General features: G+C 37.5%; 1 protein-coding gene across 1 annotated transcript; it reads left to right on the forward strand.

The window, feature by feature from the left end:
* The first annotated feature begins 1,505 nt into the window (after positions 1-1,505).
* DDX43 (DEAD-box helicase 43) lies at positions 1,506-19,315 on the forward strand. Its single transcript, XM_047769348.1, has 16 exons — positions 1,506-1,752; positions 3,996-4,051; positions 4,576-4,702; positions 5,514-5,639; positions 11,239-11,320; positions 12,261-12,417; positions 12,651-12,769; positions 13,695-13,796; positions 14,151-14,292; positions 14,640-14,740; positions 16,239-16,326; positions 17,008-17,135; positions 17,332-17,441; positions 17,905-18,043; positions 18,580-18,667; positions 19,199-19,315. Exons 1-16 carry the CDS (start codon positions 1,506-1,508, stop codon positions 19,313-19,315), a joined length of 1,929 nt encoding a protein of 642 aa, XP_047625304.1.
* The last annotated feature ends 1,300 nt before the right edge of the window (positions 19,316-20,615 follow it).

A 20,615-nucleotide genomic window follows, 5' to 3' on the forward strand; every position in this document is an offset into this window, starting at 1 on the left:
CCACTGCTGTGGTGCGGGTTCGAGCCCTGACCTTCATGCCACAGGTGATGAAAAAAAAAAAAAAAGGAAGAAAGAAAGAGGAAGAAAGAAAGACATTAGTTACACCAACTTTCTACAATATCTTCCAGAAAATAGAAGAAGGAAATTTTCCCAACTCATTCTATGAGGCCACTGTCACCCTAATACTAACACTAGACAAAGACATTGCAAGAAAAGTGTAGAACTATTTCTCATGAACATAAATTCAAATATCTTCAGCAAAATATTAACAAATCCAATAAAATTTCTTTCTACAGATCCTTAATATAATCCATTTCATAGTAAGGGTTAGAGAAAGGAGATTTAAAACATTTAAAATATTAAGCTTTTAAAGTGCTTCCTGGTTGCTCCAAATAACACTGTAATCCTATTAGTCCAGGGTTTATTGCATTAAGAGTGATAGTTGTTGGTTTGTTTGTTTTTTTTTTGGCCCCACCTGAGGCATGTGTAAATTCTTGGGCCAGGGATTGAACCCCCACCACAGCAGCTACCTGGCCACAGCAGCTACCTGACAAGAGCTGCTGCAGTGACACCAAATCCCTAACCTGCTTTCCCACAAAAGAACTCTGAGCGTTTTCATTAATCCCACGTGAGTTAACTCATTCATCATCACAGGATGGACCAGGAGTAGGTTTTTTTTTTTTTTTTTTTTTCAATCCTGGGAGCAGACCACAGTGCTTAGCTTTATAATAGATATCTTGTTTGCTTTAGTTAATCTGATATTTGTTCAGACAATTTGAAGATCCTAACCAAGGCAGGGGCACTCCCATCTGGCTTGCTTCTCTGAATATGTCCAGCCACAGAGCCAGCCTGCAAAGACCCAAGTGCTTCAGATATTTATTCAACTTATTTCATTAGCCCTAAAATTATAGCAAACACCCAGGTAAGCGTTATAAAGCCTCCAAGCAGAAGCTCTCGGGTGAGAGATTTTTAAACTGTGGGTTATTACGTTTTGTAATAACCACATTTGATTACAACCAATGTTTTAGAAGCTAATATAGGCTTAAGTATGTCAAAGTGTTGCTCACCTAGCAATAGTGAATGCTGTTTCGTCAACCTTTTGTTTCAAATTTTAAGGTACGTACTGGGTCTTGTTAAACGTGGACTCATGTTTTTCGAGTCCCTGAGATGAGGTACCAGTGATGGGTTGATGGGGCAAAGCGCCTGGGGGCGGGGGGCAGACACAAGCGCAAGGAGGAACTAGGTTGGCGCAGCCCTGCCTGGGTCAAGGCGCGCCCGCAGGATGGAGAGAGCGGATTGGTCCATCTCCGAAGGTCCAGCCTCAAGGGTCCAGCACACGACGTCTCCTCCACCAATGGGCGGCGGCCTGGACCGGGCGGGCCTCAGGAGGGGCCCTTAGGTAGCGGCTGCGTGCCTGCTCTTGTGGATGAGTCTTTCGACGGCACATCGAGCGTGTAGTGCCGGACAGAAGGAGGTCGGACGCACCGGATCTTGTTTGAGTAGCCATGTCTCGTCAAGAAGCTGGCGCCAACGCCTCCTCCTTGGTGGCTGCGTCCCAGCAGGTCACGGTAGTGTCTCAGGTTCCGGAAAGGAGGTCAGCAGAGGAGGCGAATCAGAGAAGTCGAGGAGGCCAGAGGGCCGCTGGAGGAGGCTGGAGGGGCCCTCCCGGGCTCCAGCAGTCTGTAGTCGCTGGTTTCCAGGAACCACCGCTCTCCTTCAGGTTGAAGAACGACTGGGTTGGCGTCGTGATCGGTGAGAGCCAGCGTAGGGTGGGCCGGGGGCGAGGTCTGGGCGAGGGCATCCCTACCGCACCCACCTTACCTCCAATCAGCTGTCACCTAAGGAGACTCCAGTGGCTCCCTGTGATACTTTGGATAACTTTTGGTGCTAGAATGGTGGTATTCAGTGCACCTCTTGATATTTTATAGAGATGATGTTTTGGGACAGAAAACTCAGACTTACTAAGTCTTGGGGATGAAAGATTAGCTCTTTGGCAGCTTACCCTACAATGAACAACAAAGGAGTGCTGTTTGGGTGCCATGTAGAAAGATAAGAGGTGTAGGGTATTAAAGGCCTGCTCAGAACATTAGCCATATCTTGCAGTTGCACTGAGTTTCTTTAACCTGAACATGATTTATCTGCTGAAAACAGGATCTTTTTTGTTAGTGTATGTATCTTGAGTTTTACAGGTTCGTTTTTGAAAGACATTTAGAAATGACTAGAATTTAGCTTTGCCCTTTCTAAAAAATTATAGTAAACAACATAAAGTCACAGTATTTTTTGACTGTAAGAACAGTATTGTACAGCGATTTCTAGAAGTTTTTTATTTTGCATGACTGAATCTACCTATTGGACAACTCAGTCCCCCATTCCCCCATCCTTGGCAACCACTCTTCTGCTTTGATTGCACTAGACACTACATCAGCATGGAATCAGCACTGTTTTTTTGTTTTTTGTTTTTTTTTTTTTTTTTGTAATGGGCTCATTTCACTTATTGTCGTGTCCTCAAGGTTTATCTGTGTTGTCAAATGGCACGGTTTCCTTTTAAAGCTGAAAACTTCTATTGTATGTATGTCACATTTTCTCCATCCATATGTCATCCATATGTTGACAGATTTTGCGAATACTGGTGAAATGAATATGTGAATACAGCTATCATCTTGAGATCCTGGTTTCAATTCTTGTGCATAAGTTCCCAGCTTATTAGTCCAGGGATTGCTGGACCATATGGTAGTTCTCTTTTTCGTTTTTAAAGGAATCAGCATACTGTTTCCAGAGTGGCTGCACCAATTTACATTCTCACCCCACAGTGCACAAGAGTTTCTTTTCTCCACATTCTCACCAACACTTGTTATCACTCATCTTTTTGATGATAGCCATTGTAACAGGTGATATCTCATTGTGGTTTTTTGTCATTTTTAATTTTTTATTAAAGTATAGTTGATTTACAATGTTGTGCCTTTTTTTTTCTTTTTTGGCTGCACCCATGGCATATGAAAGTTCCCAGGCCAGGGATCAATCTGAGCTGCAGCTGCTCTCTCTGCAATGGGTGCAGCAATGCCAGATCCTTAACCCAGCTGAGTCGGGGATTGAACTGGTACTGTGACAGAGACAAACCAGATCATTAACCCACTGGGCCACAGCAGGAACTCCTTTCATTGTAGTTTTGATTTGCATATCTCTGATTCCATCATCTTTTCATATACACTTGTTGAACATAAACATGTCTTTTTTTTTTTTTTCTTTTCTTTTCTTTGCCTGCTGCATTTAAAAGTTCCTGGGCCAGGGATTGAACCCTTGGCTACAGTAGTAACAAAACTGTATCCTTTTACTGCTAAGCCACCAAAGAATTCCCATAAATATATCTTTAAAGAAAGGACTATTTGACCACTTTTTTTTTCTTTTTGCCTTTTCTAGGACCGCTTCCGCAGCATATGGAGAGTCCCAGGCTAGGGGTCTAATTGGAGCTGTAGCCACCGGCCTACACCAGAGCCACAGCAACTCAGGATCTGAGCCGAGGCTGCGACCTACACCACAGCTCGTGGCAACGCCAGATCCTTAACCCACTGAGCGAGGCCAGGGATCGAACCCACAACCTCATGGTTCCTAGTCAGATTCGTTAACCACTGCACCACGATGGGAACTCCATATTTGACCATTTTTTAATTGGATTTTTTATTGCATTTTAGTGTGTAAGGGTTCCAATTTCTTCACATTCTCGCCAAGACTTTGCATCTGGATCCAGTTAGTCTTTGCTTGGGCTGATGATGAATCCTTAGTATCTACCTCTGGGAAGAGAGCCTCCTTCCTCCCACCAAAATTTGGAATAGAAAGTTCCTGCTTCCCTTTTTCCAAACTGAAAGTTATTACTGGACCCTAGGAGCTATTGTTTGGATGATTTAGGAAAGAGTAGAGAAGTTCTTTGAGCAAAGTAGATAGGTTCCCCCTCCTTGATTTCAAAATTAAACAACAAAATTCTTTATTTTTAAAAACAGGTCGTGGTGGGTCAAAAATCAAAGAGATACAGAATACAACATACACCAAAATACAGGTAAGTGATCTGTGTTCTTCAGTCCTTAAAGAGCATAGTTAATTCCTAACTCTAATTTCTGTTCAGTTCTTAACATACTGTGGTAACTTAGATTACCAAAGCTCTTCATACTTCTTTTTAAGAATTCACCTAAGCTGTGTGTAGTCCGTTCACAGTATCTTAAAGCATTTTTTATAAGGGCTGCACCTGTGGCATATGGAAATTCCCAGGCTGGGGGTTGAATCAGAGCTGCAGCTGCCAGCCTATGCCACAGCCACAGCAATGCCAGATTGGAGCCACTTGTGGCAACACTAGATTCTTAACCCACTGAGTGAGGCCAGGGATTGAACTCTCATCCTCAGGGATGCTAGTTGGGTTCTTAACCCATTGAGCCATAATGGGAACTCCCCATTCATAGTATTTTAGATGCTGACTGGTGGAAATCCTATATTTACTCTATACTTTTATCGTATTTGAAGTTGAGTGATGTTGGAAGGTAGAATGATGAAGAAACTTTGGTCTCCTATTTTTCCCTTTGTATCTAGATAATCAAAGGGTACCCTGAAGCAGAAGTAAGAATTTTTGGCACCGAGGAAATGCAGAGCAAAGCAAGAATAGTGATAGACAATATTGTTAAAAAACAAGAAGAATACAAATCAGAACCCAAAGTAGGTAAGTTGTTTTTGCCCACTAAAGCCTTGTAAAATTTTAAATGTTTTTTATTCAGTGGTATAGGCCATATTATAGCTACTTTGCCTAATAATAAAGCTTTGGCTTTCCATCATTAAATCTAATCTGTTATAGAATTTTCTATGAAATCCCAGAATGCTTTTCCTCAAACTAAAACACTTACTGTCTGTAGTTAAGACTAGCAGTTTCACTTTTGTGTAAAAACAAAAATGACCTTTTAATACCCTTTGCTATTGATGATATAGCAAGGGTTAGTCCTGGCCTCTTGTCTATGGCCACTTCCCTGGAATGTGACTGACTTTGAAAACTGCCTAATTATTTGATATTTTTAAAAATCTAAGATCTGCTTAGACTAGAGAAAAAGCCATTATTGAGCCATTTCCAGAAGCAACAAGAAGAGTCTTGGGTTCAGATGGCAGCATTGCCTTATAGTATTTCTTGAGTAAGAACCTCTAAAAAGCCTTTAAAACTCTACGTTTTCATCTGTTTACCTGGGGTAACATCTGTCTTACAGGATTATTGTAAAGATTGAGTGATGTGTTATTTCTTAGCAGATCCTAGGCCCTCACACTCTTTTAACTTCTCCAATAAATTTTTTTTTTTTGGATTTCAGAAATTTAAGCAGATAACTGACAAACCATGACCAGAATTGTGGTGGTATTGTTGTACTAACTTCCTAAATTTTATGTTTTAAGCATTATTGTTGGGTTATTAAAATAGAAAACAGTAAAGTGGTTTTGGATTTTGTACTAGTGGGATTTGTTTGGAAACGGATTTGGGGTATTTTTAACAGATGTTGCTGCAATCCAGCCTTTGGGTAGAGAAGATACAAAGAAAGATGTTTCAGGAAATCAGAAATTGATTGATTGGGATAAGTTCCGAGAAAATATTCTGGAATGGAGCGAAAAAAAGTGGGCAGGTTAGTGCTACATCCCAGCATTTACATGTGGTATTGTTAATTGCTCTTAATTGAGGTTTTTAGCCTTTATTTTAAAAATGTGTTGGAGTTCCCCAGGGGCTCAGCAGGTCAGGGATTTGGTTCTGTCACTGCTGCGGCGCAGGTTTGATTCCTGGCCCAGGAACTTCCACATGCCATGAGTGTGACTGAAAAAAAAAAATGTGTTGCTTTTAGTAATGAAACCAATAAACAAAATCAGTAGAATTTCAAATACTGCACTTCGTCCCTAGGGCATGATAGCTTCTCTGTGTTGTGATTTATATTATAAATCAAAAGTTAAAATATTTAACCTATGTATACCTTGTCTTATTTGAGGTAACTCGATGCACAAGTTTAATGAAAATAGAAAGCTGGGCTGAAAGGGAAATGGAGTGAGTAAACATGCCAACCGTGAGTTCTCATTTTGCTGTGACTGAGCAAAAATTGACATTGGAGTGTTCTGGACAACAAGGACAAAATAAAAAGGGAAAAACATTTAATGAGATCATACAGTTCTTGAAGAAATGTGTTTTTTTTTTTTAAATTCTCACCTGGAATTTTATATGAAGTATGTTCCCATTATTCACTCAATTTCAGGGTAAATTCAGGCAGTAATTTGGTTATCAGGATGGGGCAGCAAGACAGCAACATTTATTTAAAGTTGGAGAGTAAACATGAGAGTGATCAGCCTGTCCAGTGCCATGCTGACAGCATGCATTGGGAGATTTGGGTTGGGAGGCCAGAAAAAGGATTTAAGTTTGGAGGAGGTTGATAAGCATTTTAAAAAGTAGCTTCAGAGGATAGAATAAGGATAAATATTTTATTCCTAAAAAGTAGTGGGATGAACTTTCAAAGAAAAGAAAGTCAACTATGAGAGAAGAGTTCATCAGTTGTGATGGCTTGTGTGTCTTGTGAAGCATGGTTTCTTTTCCTTTTTCTCTTTTTAAATAGAAGTACAGTTGATTTACAATGTTGTGCTAATTTCTGCTGTACAGCCAAATGATTCTGTTATACATATGTATACATTCTTTTTTAGTATGCTTTCCCATCATAGTTTATTATAGGATATAAAATATAGTTCTCTGTGCTATGCAGTAGGACCATGTTATTTATCCCCTTTGTGTGTAATAATTTACACCTGCTAACCCCAACCTCCCACTCCATCCCTCTCCCAACTTCCTTCCTCTTGACAAGCACAAATCTATTCTCCTTGTCCTTTAATCTGTTTCTCATTTGTAGATAGGTTCATTTGTGTCATATTTTTGTTTGGTTTTGTTTTTCGTCTTTTTTAGGGCCGCACTCTGTGCATATGGACATTCCTAGGCTAGGGGTTGAATCAGAGCTGTAGCCATCAGCCTAAGCCATAGCCAGAGCAATGTCAGATCTGAGCCATGCCTTCAACCTATACCACAGCTCATGGCAACACTGGATCTTTAACCCACTTAGCGAGGCCAGGGATCAAACATGCATCCTCATGGATACAAGTTGGGTTCATTACCACTGAACTATGCTGGGAACTCCCTGTATCATTTTGGGGGGGGGGGCTTTTTTAGGGCCACACCCATGGCATATGGAAGTTCCCAGGCTAGGGGTAGAATAAGAGTTACAGCTGCTGGCATACACTGTAGCTGTAGCAACACAGGAGCTGAGACTGCTACCTACACCACAGCTCACGACAATGCCAGATCTTTAACCCACTAAGCAAGGCAGGGATCGAACCTGCATCCTCATGGATACTAATTGGATTCACTTCCACTGTGCTACAACAGGAACTCCTCTTTTTTTTTTTTTCTTTTTTTTGGTTTTCCTTGCCGTGCAAAAGCTTATAAATTTGATTAGGTCCCATTTGTTTATTTTTATTTCTATTGCCTTGGGAGACTGAACCAAGAAAACATTTGTACGACTTACGTCAGAGAATTATTTTGCCTACGATCTCTTTTAGGATGTTTATGGTAATGTGTCTTATGTTTAATCTTTAAGCATTTTGGAGTTGATTTTTGTGTATGGTGAGAGGGTGTGTTCTAACTTCATTGATTTACATGCAGGTATCCAATTTTCCCAACACAAAACACAACTTGCTGAAGAAGCTATCTTCTTCCCGTTGTATATTCTCACCTCCTTTGTCAAAGATTAACCAACCATAGGTGTCTGGGCTTATTTCTGGGCTCTCTGTTCTGTTCCATTGATCGATATGTCTACTTTTGTGCCAATGCCATGCTATTATGATTATTATAACTTCGTAGTATTATCTGAAGTCTGGGAGCCTGGGTTATGCCTCCTGCTTTATTCTTTTTCTTCAGGATTGCTTTGGCAATTCTGGGTCTTTAATAGTTCCATATAAATTTTAGGATAGTATGTTTCAATTCCTTGAAAAATGTCATGGGTAATTGATAGTGATTGCATTAAATTTGTAGGTTGCTTTGGGTAGTATGACTATTACTAATAATATTAATTTTCCAAGAGCATGGAATATCTTTCCATTTCTTTGAATTGTATTAAATTTCCTGTACTAATGCTTTATAGTTCTCAGTGTATAATTCTACTTGGTCAGATTTATTCCCAGGTATCTTATTTTGGGGGGGTGCAATTTTAAAAGGTATTGTTTACATTCTCTTTCTCGTATTTCATTGTTAGTGTAAAGAAATGCAACTGATTTCTGTATATTAATGTTGTATCCTGCTACCTTGCTGTATTAATTTATCAGTTCTGGTAGTTTTTGTGTGGAGTCCTTAGGATTTTTTATATATCATATCATGTCATCTGCATATGACAGTTTTACCTCTTTCCTTCCAATTTGGATAGCTTTTACTTCTTTTTCTTGTCTGATTGCTGTGGCTAGGACTTAGACAATACTATGCTGAAAAGAAGACGTGAGAGTGGGTATTTTTGTCTCATTACAGATTTTAGCAGAAGTCTGTCGGCTTTTTTCCACTGAGTGTTGTATTGGCTGTGAATTTGTCATAGATAGCTTTTTATTATGTTGAGATAAAATCCCTCTGTACCCACTTTGGTAAGGATTTTTGTCATGAATGGATGTTGAATTTTGCCAGATGCTTTTTCTGCATCTGTTGAGATTGATCATGGGGTTTTTGTCTTTTAAGTGGTGTATCACATTGATTGATTTGTGTTTTTTTGGCTGTAATGTCCTGAAAATATCAATTAGGTTTAACTATTTTATTATATCATTTGGGGTCTCTGTTGCCTTATTGGTTTTCCGTCTAGAAGATCTATCCAGTGGTGTGAAGGGGGTGTTGAAGTCTCCTACTGTTATTGTGTTTCCATCATTTTCTTGTTCTATGTCTGTTAGTATTTGTTTTATGTATTTGGGTGCTCCTGTATTATGTGTATATATTTTGATGAGTGTAAAATCCTCTTTTTGTGTTGATCCTTTTGTCATTGAATAGAGTCCTTCTCTATCTTTCTTTGTGGCCTTTATTTTGAAGTCTGTTTTGTCTGATCGAGTATTGTGACCCCCTCTTCCTGTCATTTCCATTTTACATAAAATATCTCTTTCCATCCTCTCACTTTCAATCCCATGTGTTTCCTGTGCCCTAAAGTGGGTTTCTTTTAGGCAGAATATTTTAGGCTCCTATTTTTTTTTTTTTTAATCAGCCTACTACTCCGATGAGAGCATTTAGTCCATTGACATTTAAGGAATTATTGATAGATGTGTATATACTGCATTTTAAACTTGTTTTCCTATTGATTATATATTTCTTCTTTGTCCCTTTTTTTTTCTTTTCGTGGTTTGATTATTTTGTGTTAGACTTACATTCTCTTTTTTGTCAATCTATTGTATGTTTTTTGATTTGTGGCTACCCTATTTTTCAAGTATTTTGACCCCTTTCCATTTTTACTCTGCTTAGACCGGAAGTCATAGGTTCAAACACATTTTAGGGGGAAAAAACTACCTTTTCTTACTGTACTCTTCCACATTTTAGGGTTTTGTTGTCCCATTTTCCATCTTCTTGGTCATCCTTTTGCAGTTTATTGTAGTTATCATCACTTCCACAGAAATTTTTTGATTTCTTCTTTTTCTTAATCTGTGTACTGGCTTATTTAAGTGATTTACTTTCCAACTGTGATTTTCTTTTTCTTACAGATTCTTCTTTTCTATTTAGAGAAGAATTTTTAGCATTTCTTTTAGGATAGGTTTAGTATTGTTGCATTCTTTTAGTTTTTGAGAAATTCTTGTCTGAGAAATTCTTTATCTCTCCTTTTATGCTAAATGATAATTTTGCTGGGTAGAGAATCCTAGGTTGCACGTTTTTCCCTTTCAGAACTTTGAATGTATTTTTCCATTCCCTTCTGGCCTGCAACATTTCTGTAGAGAAATCAGCTGATAGCCTTATGGGTGTTCCCTTGTAATTAACTGTTTATTCTCTGCTTGCTGCCTTTTAAAATCTTCTTTTTAACTTTTCCAGTTTTTTTTGTGATATGTCTTAGTGTAGGTCTGTTTGGATTCATCTTATTTTGGACATTCTGTGCTTTCTGTACCTGGATCTCTTTCCTTGTTTAGGTTTGAGAAATTTTCAGCCATAATTTCTTTAAGTATGTTTTTGATTCCCTTTTGTCTTTCTTCCCCCTCTGGAATCCTATTATATGTAGATTGGCATGCTTTATATTAATTAACCTATAGGTCTCTTATATTCCTTTCTCTCTCTCTCTTTTTAAAAATTTTTTTTTTCGATTTGGCTTTCTGTCTGCTGTCCTGATTGGGTTATTTCCATCATGCTATCTTCCAGGTCCTTATTCTTTCTTCTGTATTATTCATTCTGCTATTTATTGCCTTTAGTCTTGCTTCCTCTTTACAGTTCTAATTCCTTTTTACAGTAATCTGCATTTCTGTCAATTGTCTCTCTTAGTTCCTTTGGTATTTTCATTATCTCCATTTTGAAATCTGTATCTATTAGACTAAAGAGGTCTGTTTCATTGTTTATTCTTTCAGGGGAATTCTCTTGATCGTTTAACTAGGAGTGGTTCCTCTGCTTCTTCACTTTACTTCTATTTCTTTTATTCTGTGTGTTTAGGAGAAACAGTTGTTTACTCTTGTCTTGGAGGGCTATTTATACGCAGGAGCATCCCTGTGTAACTTGTGTGGGTTTAATATTTTTGGTGCAAGAACTGTTTTTAGTATGGGTGTCTGTTGCCTCTTTCCTCAGTGTTTACTGGCTTTTATCCCCTTGATAGTAGATGTGGCAGCTGGTTCCTGGCCCTGGAGTTCTTAGCAGTGGTGGCAGCTCAGGTGCACACCCAGAGCATGCAGTGGGAGCAGACCGTGGTTTGCAATCACTCCTGGAGCCAGGCAGCAGTGGCAGTTCAAGGGATTTGTTTTATATTTAACTATTAAAGATGTCTTTTTTGGGGTGAAAAATGTCACCAAATGACAAACAAAAAACTGAGATCTCTTAGAGGCTGGCATAAGCCTTGCTGGCAAAGTGTAGAAAAACTCTCTAAAACGGTATCTATGCAAGGTGAACTTAATGTGTATTTTACTTTGATTTCTATTGTTTTGAATAAGTGTCAATGAAATATAAATTTTCAGTAATAATCAAAATTTGAATTTTGGCCTTTGTCCCAGGTTTACCTCTAATTAAGAAAAACTTTTACATGGAGTCAGAAATAACAAGTTCAATGTCACAGGAACAAGTGCAGAATTGGAGGTCGGTAGTTTTATTACTTTTTAGTGAGTATTTGTGGTTATGTTGGTAAATTAATTCATTAGGAAGAGATTTTTAAATGATTGCATTTGAAGCTATAGCTTCCATATTCAAAAGAAAACTTGGCTACATCCTCTATAATATCTATTAGAGCATTGCTATCCAATAAAACTTTTGGCAGAGAGGGGAAAAGGGCTATATTTGTGTCTAGAGTAGTTACTATCCACATATGGAAAACACTTAAAATATAGCTAATATAATTGAGAAACTGAATTTTAAAATTTAAGTTTAAAGAGATATGTGTTATTGCCTACTGAATTAGACAACAATTTTAGAGAATTATTTCTACAACTGTTGAAAATCATAAGAAATCAATCTGATATCTGAATATCCAAATAATTTCTTACTCTTCAATCCTTATTTTCTGGAATTAAAGGTCCCACAGGCAACATTTTTAAAAATATATGTTACAAAATTAAGGTAGTATGATATAGCAGACCGAGCAGGTAGTCTAGGATTGGGACAAGTAACTAAAGATCACCTGTCAAATGAGAATAATTTCCACTTCAAAGGATTATTGAGGATTAATTAAGAAATTGTCTGTGGAATAATATAGCCCCTCAGGTGTTTGCCAAACCTGACATTGATTCATGAAGCATATAATTTTCAGACTCTATTCTTAACTTTTCCATGACATTTTCATTAGCCCATTCATACATGCAGGGTATGAATTGTATGAATTTCCTTCTCTGGAAGTATTCTGGTTTAAAAAAAAAGATGGACTCACTTCTGTTTCTTATTACATTTTACTGTAACTCAACTAGCAGTCTGATTATAATCATTTGCAGTTGAATTTCTAGATATGACCTGAACTGATGTTGGAAAAAATGTCTTGCCTGGGGTGACCAAAGTCGTTAATCCTTTGTTCTATTTTTCCTTAAAGGAAAGAAAATTATAATATAATGTGTGATGACTTGAAAGATGGTGAGAAACGTCCTATTCCCAATCCTGCTTGTAAATTTGAGGATGCATTTCAGTGTTACCCTGACGTGATGATAAACATTAAAAAGGCAGGTTTTCAAAAGCCAACACCAATTCAGGTATGCTTTTTTAAATTCTAATATTTCACTGACTCCCCCTCCCCCCCCCGCAAATAATTTCTGGTTGTTGGAAGTTATAAAGCCAAGGAGCAACTGGCTATTATGAGCATTCTTGCCGTACATCTACCACTGCCTAGAACTTAAAATGTTGAAAGAAGTTTGGGCTGAGGGAGGAGGAACACTTGACAGAAAGAAATGAGCCTTTTATTTTAATATTTATCATTCTGTTTCAGTCACAGGCATGGCCAATCATTCTACAAGGAATAGATCTTATAGGAGTAGCCCAGACTGGAACAGGGAAGACATTGTCCTACCTAATGCCTGGATTTATTCATGTTGACTCACAACCTGTGTAAGAATTTCTACATCAGGTTTCTCTTTAGGGGACTGATAGATATGGATACCAAAAATGAAGCTAAAGTTTCTTCTATTGCATGGTCAAAAGACAGTATCTTGTCTCAAGGAAATATACCTGTATTTTGCTGTTGGAATATAAGTTAACAAAGTAGGAGTTTCTGTTGTGGCCTAGCAGGGTAAGAATCTGACTAGTATCTATGAAGATGTGGGTTTTATCCCTGGCCTCCCTCAGTGGGTTAAAAATCTGGCGTTGCTGCAAGCTGCAGCATAGGTCACAGATGTGGCTCGGATCCTACATTGCTGTGGTTGTGGCTGGCAGCTGCAGCTCTGATTTGACCCCTAGCCAGGGAACTTTCCTATACCGCAGGTTCAGCCCTAAAAAGAAAAAAAAAAAGAAAAGAAATTGACAAAACATTTTTAGGAAGCAATAGGTAGTATCTACCAAAAGTCTTCCTCCCCCACCCCCCCCCCCCGCCACAATGTACAGAGGCTTGATATAGGATCTTGGTTCTCAGACCAGGGATCAAACCTGGGCAGTGGTGCAGGCACCAAATCCAATCCACTAGACCACCAGGGAACTCCCCTAAAAGTCTTAATAGTAAAACACTGGAAGCAAATTGTTTAAATTATTAGAAGCAAATTGTTTAAATTATCATGTCCAATACAATTCTATGAGCATGTTTGAGGATAGGAGAGCATTGGCCATGTTAAATGAAAAGGCTGGAATCTGGGCCCTAGGATTTTTTTTTGGCTTGGCTGTTTTTCTATACTCCTTCACTTTTTATGCATGGTGCATGTTTGTGACTTTCACAGTCATTGCTACCAATTTTCAAAGCGCTGAATGAAGGTCCTATGTATCTGAGATGGCTACTTTAATAATGTGTTTTGACTACTTATAATAATGTGTTTTCTGTCCAAAGAGCCAGGAATGGGCCCGGCATGTTAGTCCTTACACCCACTCGAGAATTAGCTCTGCAAGTGGAAGCTGAGTGTTCAAAGTATTCATATAAAGGTCTTAAAAGGTAAGTCATTTCTTTGGCCATTCCTCCATCAGCATTTTAATCCTCTGTAGCTTTATACATCCTCTCCATTATTTTTCATGCATCATGAGAAGGTGATTGGCACAGCATGGGTCAGCTATTACCCCTGATCCAAATAAACTATAGCCAGGGTGGTTAGGTCAAATAACAAGGATGCGAACATGGCCCTTCGTAGAACACATCCCTGTGGGTTGATGGGTGTGGATAGTTTAGAAAGGAGCCAGTATAATACTATACTACTACTTTTCAGTTTTATATTCAAAATGCTTAAGCTGGGATTTTGAATTGTGGTGGAATATTCCCTGCCTGAATATGAACCTCTGTATTTTTTTTAAGTGTTTGTGTATATGGTGGTGGAGATCGAGATGGACAAATAAAAGACTTATTGAAAGGTGTAGATATCATCATTGCAACTCCCGGGAGGCTCAATGATCTGCAAATGAATAACTTTGTGTACTTGAAGAGCATAAGCTACCTGGTAATTATGGAGTAAGGGTTTGGGATGCTGGGAGGAAAAACTGAACTCTTATCAAATCCTTTATGATGGCTGTCCATTTCATAATGGTATTAAGGTAATTCCATTTTAGTATTTTATATATGTTGGGAAAAATGTAGATAAGTAGAAAAGAATTCCACATGAATATTTTAGACATTAAATTGTTTTTTCATTAAATAGATTTAGAAACTATTAGTTGGAAAACTTAAATCTTTGTTGCAACTACAGATAGCTTAGGTAATGGGGAAAATGAGAAAATTATCTTAGTATTCATAAAGACAGCATACACTAGCTTCCTTCCATATCTAATCTAGCTATTTTTAATACAGGTATTAGATGAAGCTGACAAGATGCTGGATATGGGATTTGAACCCCAGATAATGAAGATTTTATTAGATATACGCCCAGACAGGCAGACAGTTATGACAAGGTAGGTATATGTATAATTTGCTAGTACGCAAAGTAGAAATTAGTAGAACAAAATCCATTTGAGTTTAGAGCCTTACTTGAAAGTACTTTGAGATCCCTAGATGAAAGATATGTCATCACTTAGTATAGGAAATCAGCGTATAACAGCTTAACAATGACTATCACATTTTCTGAATCACAAATAAGCTTTCTATGAAAACATGCAAGGAAGACTGTTTCATTAGGGGTCTCAGATTTGAAAAAGTCATCACTTGTCCTTGGAGGTAAACATTTGATTACAGAATACTTTTTTTTTTTGCCCAAGATAAAGCTGAGGCAGCAAAAGTCATTTAAATGCAGAGTGACCTGTAGACCATTTCTCTTGGGCTTATAGTTTTGTTATTAGCATAAAAAAAGGAGATAATTGGGGGAGTTCCCCTTAAGCACAGTGGAAACGAATCCCACTAGTATCCCTGAGGATGCCGGTCAGATCCCTGGCTTTGCTCAGTAGGTCAGGGATCTGGCGTTGCTGTGAGTTGTAGTATAGGTTACAGACACAGTGTTGCTGTGGCTGTGGTATAGGCCAGCAGCTGTAGCTCCTATTAGACCCTTAGCCTGGGAATTTCCATATGCCATGGTTGTGGGCCTGAAAAGCAAAAAAAAAAAAAAAAGAGATGATTATCAAAATACACTGAATTAATTTATTTTGTTTTCTTTCTAAACTTCATACTAATAACTTTGTAATTAGTATGAAAGTACAAAAGGTGGTTACTTTTATAATATATAGTTGAAGGAACATCTGACTTTATATATCTGTTCATCAGTACAGTTAAAATGTTTTTTTTTGGCGTAAACACTTGGTTTGGCCTGCTGACAATATATTAAAAACACTGGTGTCTTTTTGCCTTTTATAAAGGCCATGAGGAAACTAATCTAACAACTGAATTCATTTTCCCCTTCCATAGAGTAGAAAGATATAGATCTCCTTTACCTTTTCTTTACAAACCTATTAAATTTATTTAAAAATTTAATATATTGGAGTTCCCATTGTGGCGCAGTGGTTAACGAATCCAACTAGGAACCATGAGGTTGCGGGTTCGATCCCTGGCCTTGCTCAGTGGGTTAAGGATCCGGCGTTGCCGTGAGCTGTGGTGTAGGTTGCAGACGTGGCTCAGATCCCACGTTGCTGTGGCCCTGGTGTAGGCCTGCGGCTACAGCTCCGATTAGACCCCTAGCCTGGGAACCTCCATATGCCGCGGGAGTGGCCCAAGAAATGGCAAAAAGACATAAAACAAAACAAAACAAAACAAAAAAATAAAATAAATAAAAATTTAATATAGTAGCTTCATTATAGTTGAGTGATTTGTTGTGAAGCACACTTGTTCTGTGAAATGAGCCTCATTGAAAAGTACTGAATTTGTCTTTCATGAGCACTTTGGTTCATAGCATTCTTAGGGAAACTTAGTGATGTTTAATTTATAATAAATTTTTCATGTTTGTGTGTTATGTTTTATTTCCAGTGCAACGTGGCCATATGCTGTCCGTAGACTCGCACAATCTTATTTGAAAGAGCCCATGATTGTGTATGTGGGTACTTTGGATCTAGTTGTAAGCTTCTTTTTAATTACTATTATTTATATCTTATTAATTATGGAAATTTTTGGCATTATAAAGTTCTCTAGCCCTTCATTTCATAATTGAAATCGGCCTTCCAATTAATCATTAATGAAAATTGACTTTTTTATTTAAATTACTGATGATTAATAATGGGTCATTGTCTAGGCTCATTTCATTAGATTTCACAAATGATGGGGTAAATGCTTCAAAGTCTGCTTTATCACTGGGTCCAAAAAACGGTACCAATGATATTTTGAAATTTTGAATTGAGTTGTCAAAATATTTATGTAATGGAAACTCTTTCTGTCATAAGCTGAACATCTTCCTTCCTTTCTTACAAAAAGGCTGTGTCCAAAATTCATGGTGATAGTTTCTGTAAGCTTGGCCTCAAACCATGGTTATTCCTTTTCCTACAAGAGTAACCAGTTACTTTGAACACACAGCCAAGCATTCAACATTTCGCAAGCTAGCTTGGATGAGTAAGAGGCAAAAAGTGAAAAACTTGAGTTATAAATCCTTGAGTAGAAACAGGTAATTGTGCAAGGACCTGCCATTTTCCTGCTAGCAGTTTATTAGAATATTTAAGACATGATAGAAATAAGATGGATTTTAAGCCAGTGTATGGGGTTTTCCCATTAATGTTGATGTATTATGATCTGTGAATCCTTTTAGGCTGTAAGTACTGTGAAGCAAAATATAATAGTGACCACAGAAGACGAGAAACGATCACACATCCAAACTTTCATTGAGAGTATGTCTCCCAAAGACAAAGTCATAATTTTTGTTAGCCGGAAAGCTGTGTAAGTATATTTTTTACGTTTAAGTTATCAGTCATGGTTTTGTTTTAGCATTGTTTCTATTTGTGTACTTATGTCAGGTGAATGTGTGTATATGTCTTATAGTATGTTGCCTCAGATTCTTACAGAAGTAAAACTAATGAATTGATGGTAGTATTAGAATAAGCACTTAGATCCCTGACTTTATCTTTTGCTTCAGCGCTGATCATTTATCAAGCGACCTGGGTATCCGGCATATATCAGTAGAGTCTCTGCATGGCAACAGAGAACAGGGTGATCGAGAGAGAGCATTAAAAAACTTTAAAACAGGTACATTTATACAATTAGTATTGCATTTAGTATTTGCATTTAAAAGTGTACAGTTTCAGTGCCTGGACTTGGCTGAGTGATGGCACCTTTCCATGGAACCCATTTCTAAGACCTGTCCTAAGTTTGCAGATTTCCGAACTATACTTGTTCTATATTGTAATCAGACTCTCAAAACTATCAAGCTAATGTTTAAACCTGGATATCAAGGTAATAATTTGTAGCAGGGGGAATTGTCTCTTAATTTACCTGAAAGGCATCTCTCTTTGACATGGTTCATAGACCATTTGAACTGTGGTATCGATTGTGTTATAACTCGCCAGCAGTTAAAGGCTAAGTAACCCTTCCCCATCTTAACTGTCTTTAAGTGTTTTGATATTAAAAGCAGTAATTGTTCGCCTCATTAGATATTAGAGGACAGATATGTCTTGGGTTGGTTTATTCCAGAATATGTCTGTTCTTTTAGGTAAAGTGAGAATACTGATTGCTACTGATTTAGCATCTCGTGGTCTCGATGTCCATGATGTCACCCATGTCTATAATTATGATTTTCCCCGGAACATCGAAGAATATGTGCACAGAGTAGGGCGTACTGGGAGAGCAGGGTAAGTCAATGTAGTCTACCCACAAAAAGAAGCCAAGCCTGGGTTCTCACTGTCCTCACAGACTACTCTTACGTAGAATACTTTGGTTCTTTTGCCTGTAAATTGTCTGGGCTGCCCTCGAACCTGCTTTACTATGTTATCCCTCTCCGACTGGCCTGTTCCAGAATCACCCAGACTGCTCTGTGATTAGCTGTATGTAACTGTTTCTGGTTCCAGTCTTTGCTTTATATCTGTAGTGTCACAACACTGAGCTATATCCATTGGTTACTCTGTTGTCCAAGTCAGCATGTGTAAGAAAACCTTTTTTTCCCCCCTCTAAGAGTGCTATCATAAAACCCTTGTGACATGCTGCTTAAACAACTGCAGATTATTTAGATTACAAATTGCCATTGGAATGGCTCAATCTTAATATATACAGAGTTGGGCTTTTGAAAGAGTTGAGGTTTTGCTGCTGCTGATTTTATTCTGTTTTGCTACCTGAATCATGAATATACATTATAAATCAAATCACAATGAGATTTTTTTCCCCCTTGAAGGAGGACTGGGGTATCTATTACCCTTATTACGAGAAGTGATTGGAAGATTGCTGGTGAATTAATTCATATTCTGGAAAGAGCAAATCAAGTGAGAATATAAAACTCATTTTCTCATGTTCAAATTTCATTTATTTTATTTCAAGTATCGTGGCTTACTGTCCATCAGGAAATACAGATATTACACAAGGAATTAAACATATATAGAGGGCTGTAGCGGCAAAGATGCGGCACTATCCTTTGTATTTAGAGAACTGACCTAATAGGGATGAGCATCACTGAACCCTGCGGAGGAAGGACCCAGTGGGGTGGAGGTTGGAGAGTGTAGAGGAAGCAGGAGGCATCCTTGGGCCCAGAGGTGAGAATGGCACCAGATAAGGGCAATAGAAGCAGGAGAGCAGTGTACGTACTGATGGGTGTTTTTTTAAGATCAGTCTGATTTTTATAGCTTGAAGACTCAGTGTTTAATATATGCAGAGGGATGCATTTCATTCTGTTTGGAAGATGCCATATAAGCAGTTGTGGAGATTCTCTGAAGATTTGGAGACATTTTAGCATATTGTAGAAAAGCTGTTCTATTGAAAGAATCACTCACTTCTAATAACACATTTAATGGTTTCAGAGTATCCCAGAGGATCTTGTAGAGATGGCTGAGAGATATAAAGCAAATAAACTGAAAAAAGAAATGGAAAAAAAATTGGGAAGACCCCAAGGAAAACCCAAGAAGTTTTATTATTAATATATGTTGAAAAGGGGTACTGGCCTACTTAAAAGAGGTAAAATTTGAATAATATGGACTTTCAAATGTCAATTTTCTTTAATAGGCTTTGTTATCAATCATCACTATCTCTGAGTCATTAACATAATAAGTAGGTTTTTATTCTTTATCTGTTACATTAATTCCAGTTAATGTATCTTAAAATTAATTCAGAGGTGAGAAACAAAAGCTTTAAGTTGTGCAAAGAGATCATTAAGAGTATAATGGAATTGGTGAATAAATTGTTATATCCTCTTTTCTGAGCAATTAGGTAGTAATGTATCAATTATAAATATGTATTCATATGTCTTTTGATCAGCAATTCCCCTTGTAGGAATGTATTCTATGAATATCTCTGTATATACAAATAAAGATTTACATAATATACCAATATTTGCAGGAGGAAAACTAACATAAATGTCTAGTAAGGAGCTATATTGAATAAATTATTTTTGCAAATCACACATCATGTAAGGGATTAATACCTACAACGTAGAGAATTCCTAAAATTGAGCAAAAACAACCCGATTATAGAAAATAGGCAAAGGACTTGGTTAGATATGTCTCCAAAGACTTGGGCATTTGTATGTCTTTGGAGACATGTCTACAAATGCCCAAGTTAGGATGCTCAGCTTCACTAACCACTAGGGAAATAAATCAAAGATTACCTCACCCCTGTTAGGACAGCTTCTACTTACATGACTGAACAGTACACTTTGAAATGGTTAGAATGGTAAATTTTGTGTTATCACAATTAAAAAATTTAAAAAGTATTTGGGAACATCAATTTATGTTTTTCTACTTATTTTTCAGAATTTGAGATTTTTTTGGAGATATTTTAAGGTACTATATGGAAGTATTGGAGACATGCTGGCTGCATGAAGAGACTTGACTGATTCTTAAAATAATAGTGTTTAAAATGTAGAATTCAATATTTTATACTTTCTCTAATAAAAATATTTAAACTTGAGTTGACAATTTTTTATGGATATTAAGGGCTGTAGCATTGAAATTTCACTTTTTACTATCTTTATTTAAAGAAATTAAAGCAAATTTTGTCTCCTATAATGTTGCTGTAAGGTCAGTCTTTAAAGGGTTTAAAGACTTGTTCAGATGTTGTCATAGCAGTGAAAAAGATGCTGTTAACACAATAAATGTTTTACTCTGATAAAAAGACAAGCTGATCTTTGATACTTTTCTTACTACTTTACCTACTTTGAAATAAAACAGTAAAAAGATTCCGTGGGACCAAAATATGCAACAGCCATTTTTTACATTTTAT

This window comes from Phacochoerus africanus, chromosome 2 (genome assembly GCF_016906955.1).
Source record: "Phacochoerus africanus isolate WHEZ1 chromosome 2, ROS_Pafr_v1, whole genome shotgun sequence".
In the NCBI taxonomy this organism is placed as follows: domain Eukaryota; kingdom Metazoa; phylum Chordata; class Mammalia; order Artiodactyla; family Suidae; genus Phacochoerus; species Phacochoerus africanus.

Bases quoted from the DNA above. Each gene is read 5' to 3' on its own strand.
- DDX43 (XM_047769348.1), top strand. From the start codon at position 1,506: ATGTCTCGTCAAGAAGCTGGCGCCAACGCCTCCTCCTTGGTGGCTGCG. The intron at 12,418-12,650 runs GTATGCTTTTTT...ATTCTGTTTCAG, and splicing joins AAAAGCCAACACCAATTCAG to TCACAGGCATGGCCAATCAT. The intron at 17,136-17,331 runs GTAAGTATATTT...CTTTTGCTTCAG, and splicing joins TTTGTTAGCCGGAAAGCTGT to CGCTGATCATTTATCAAGCG.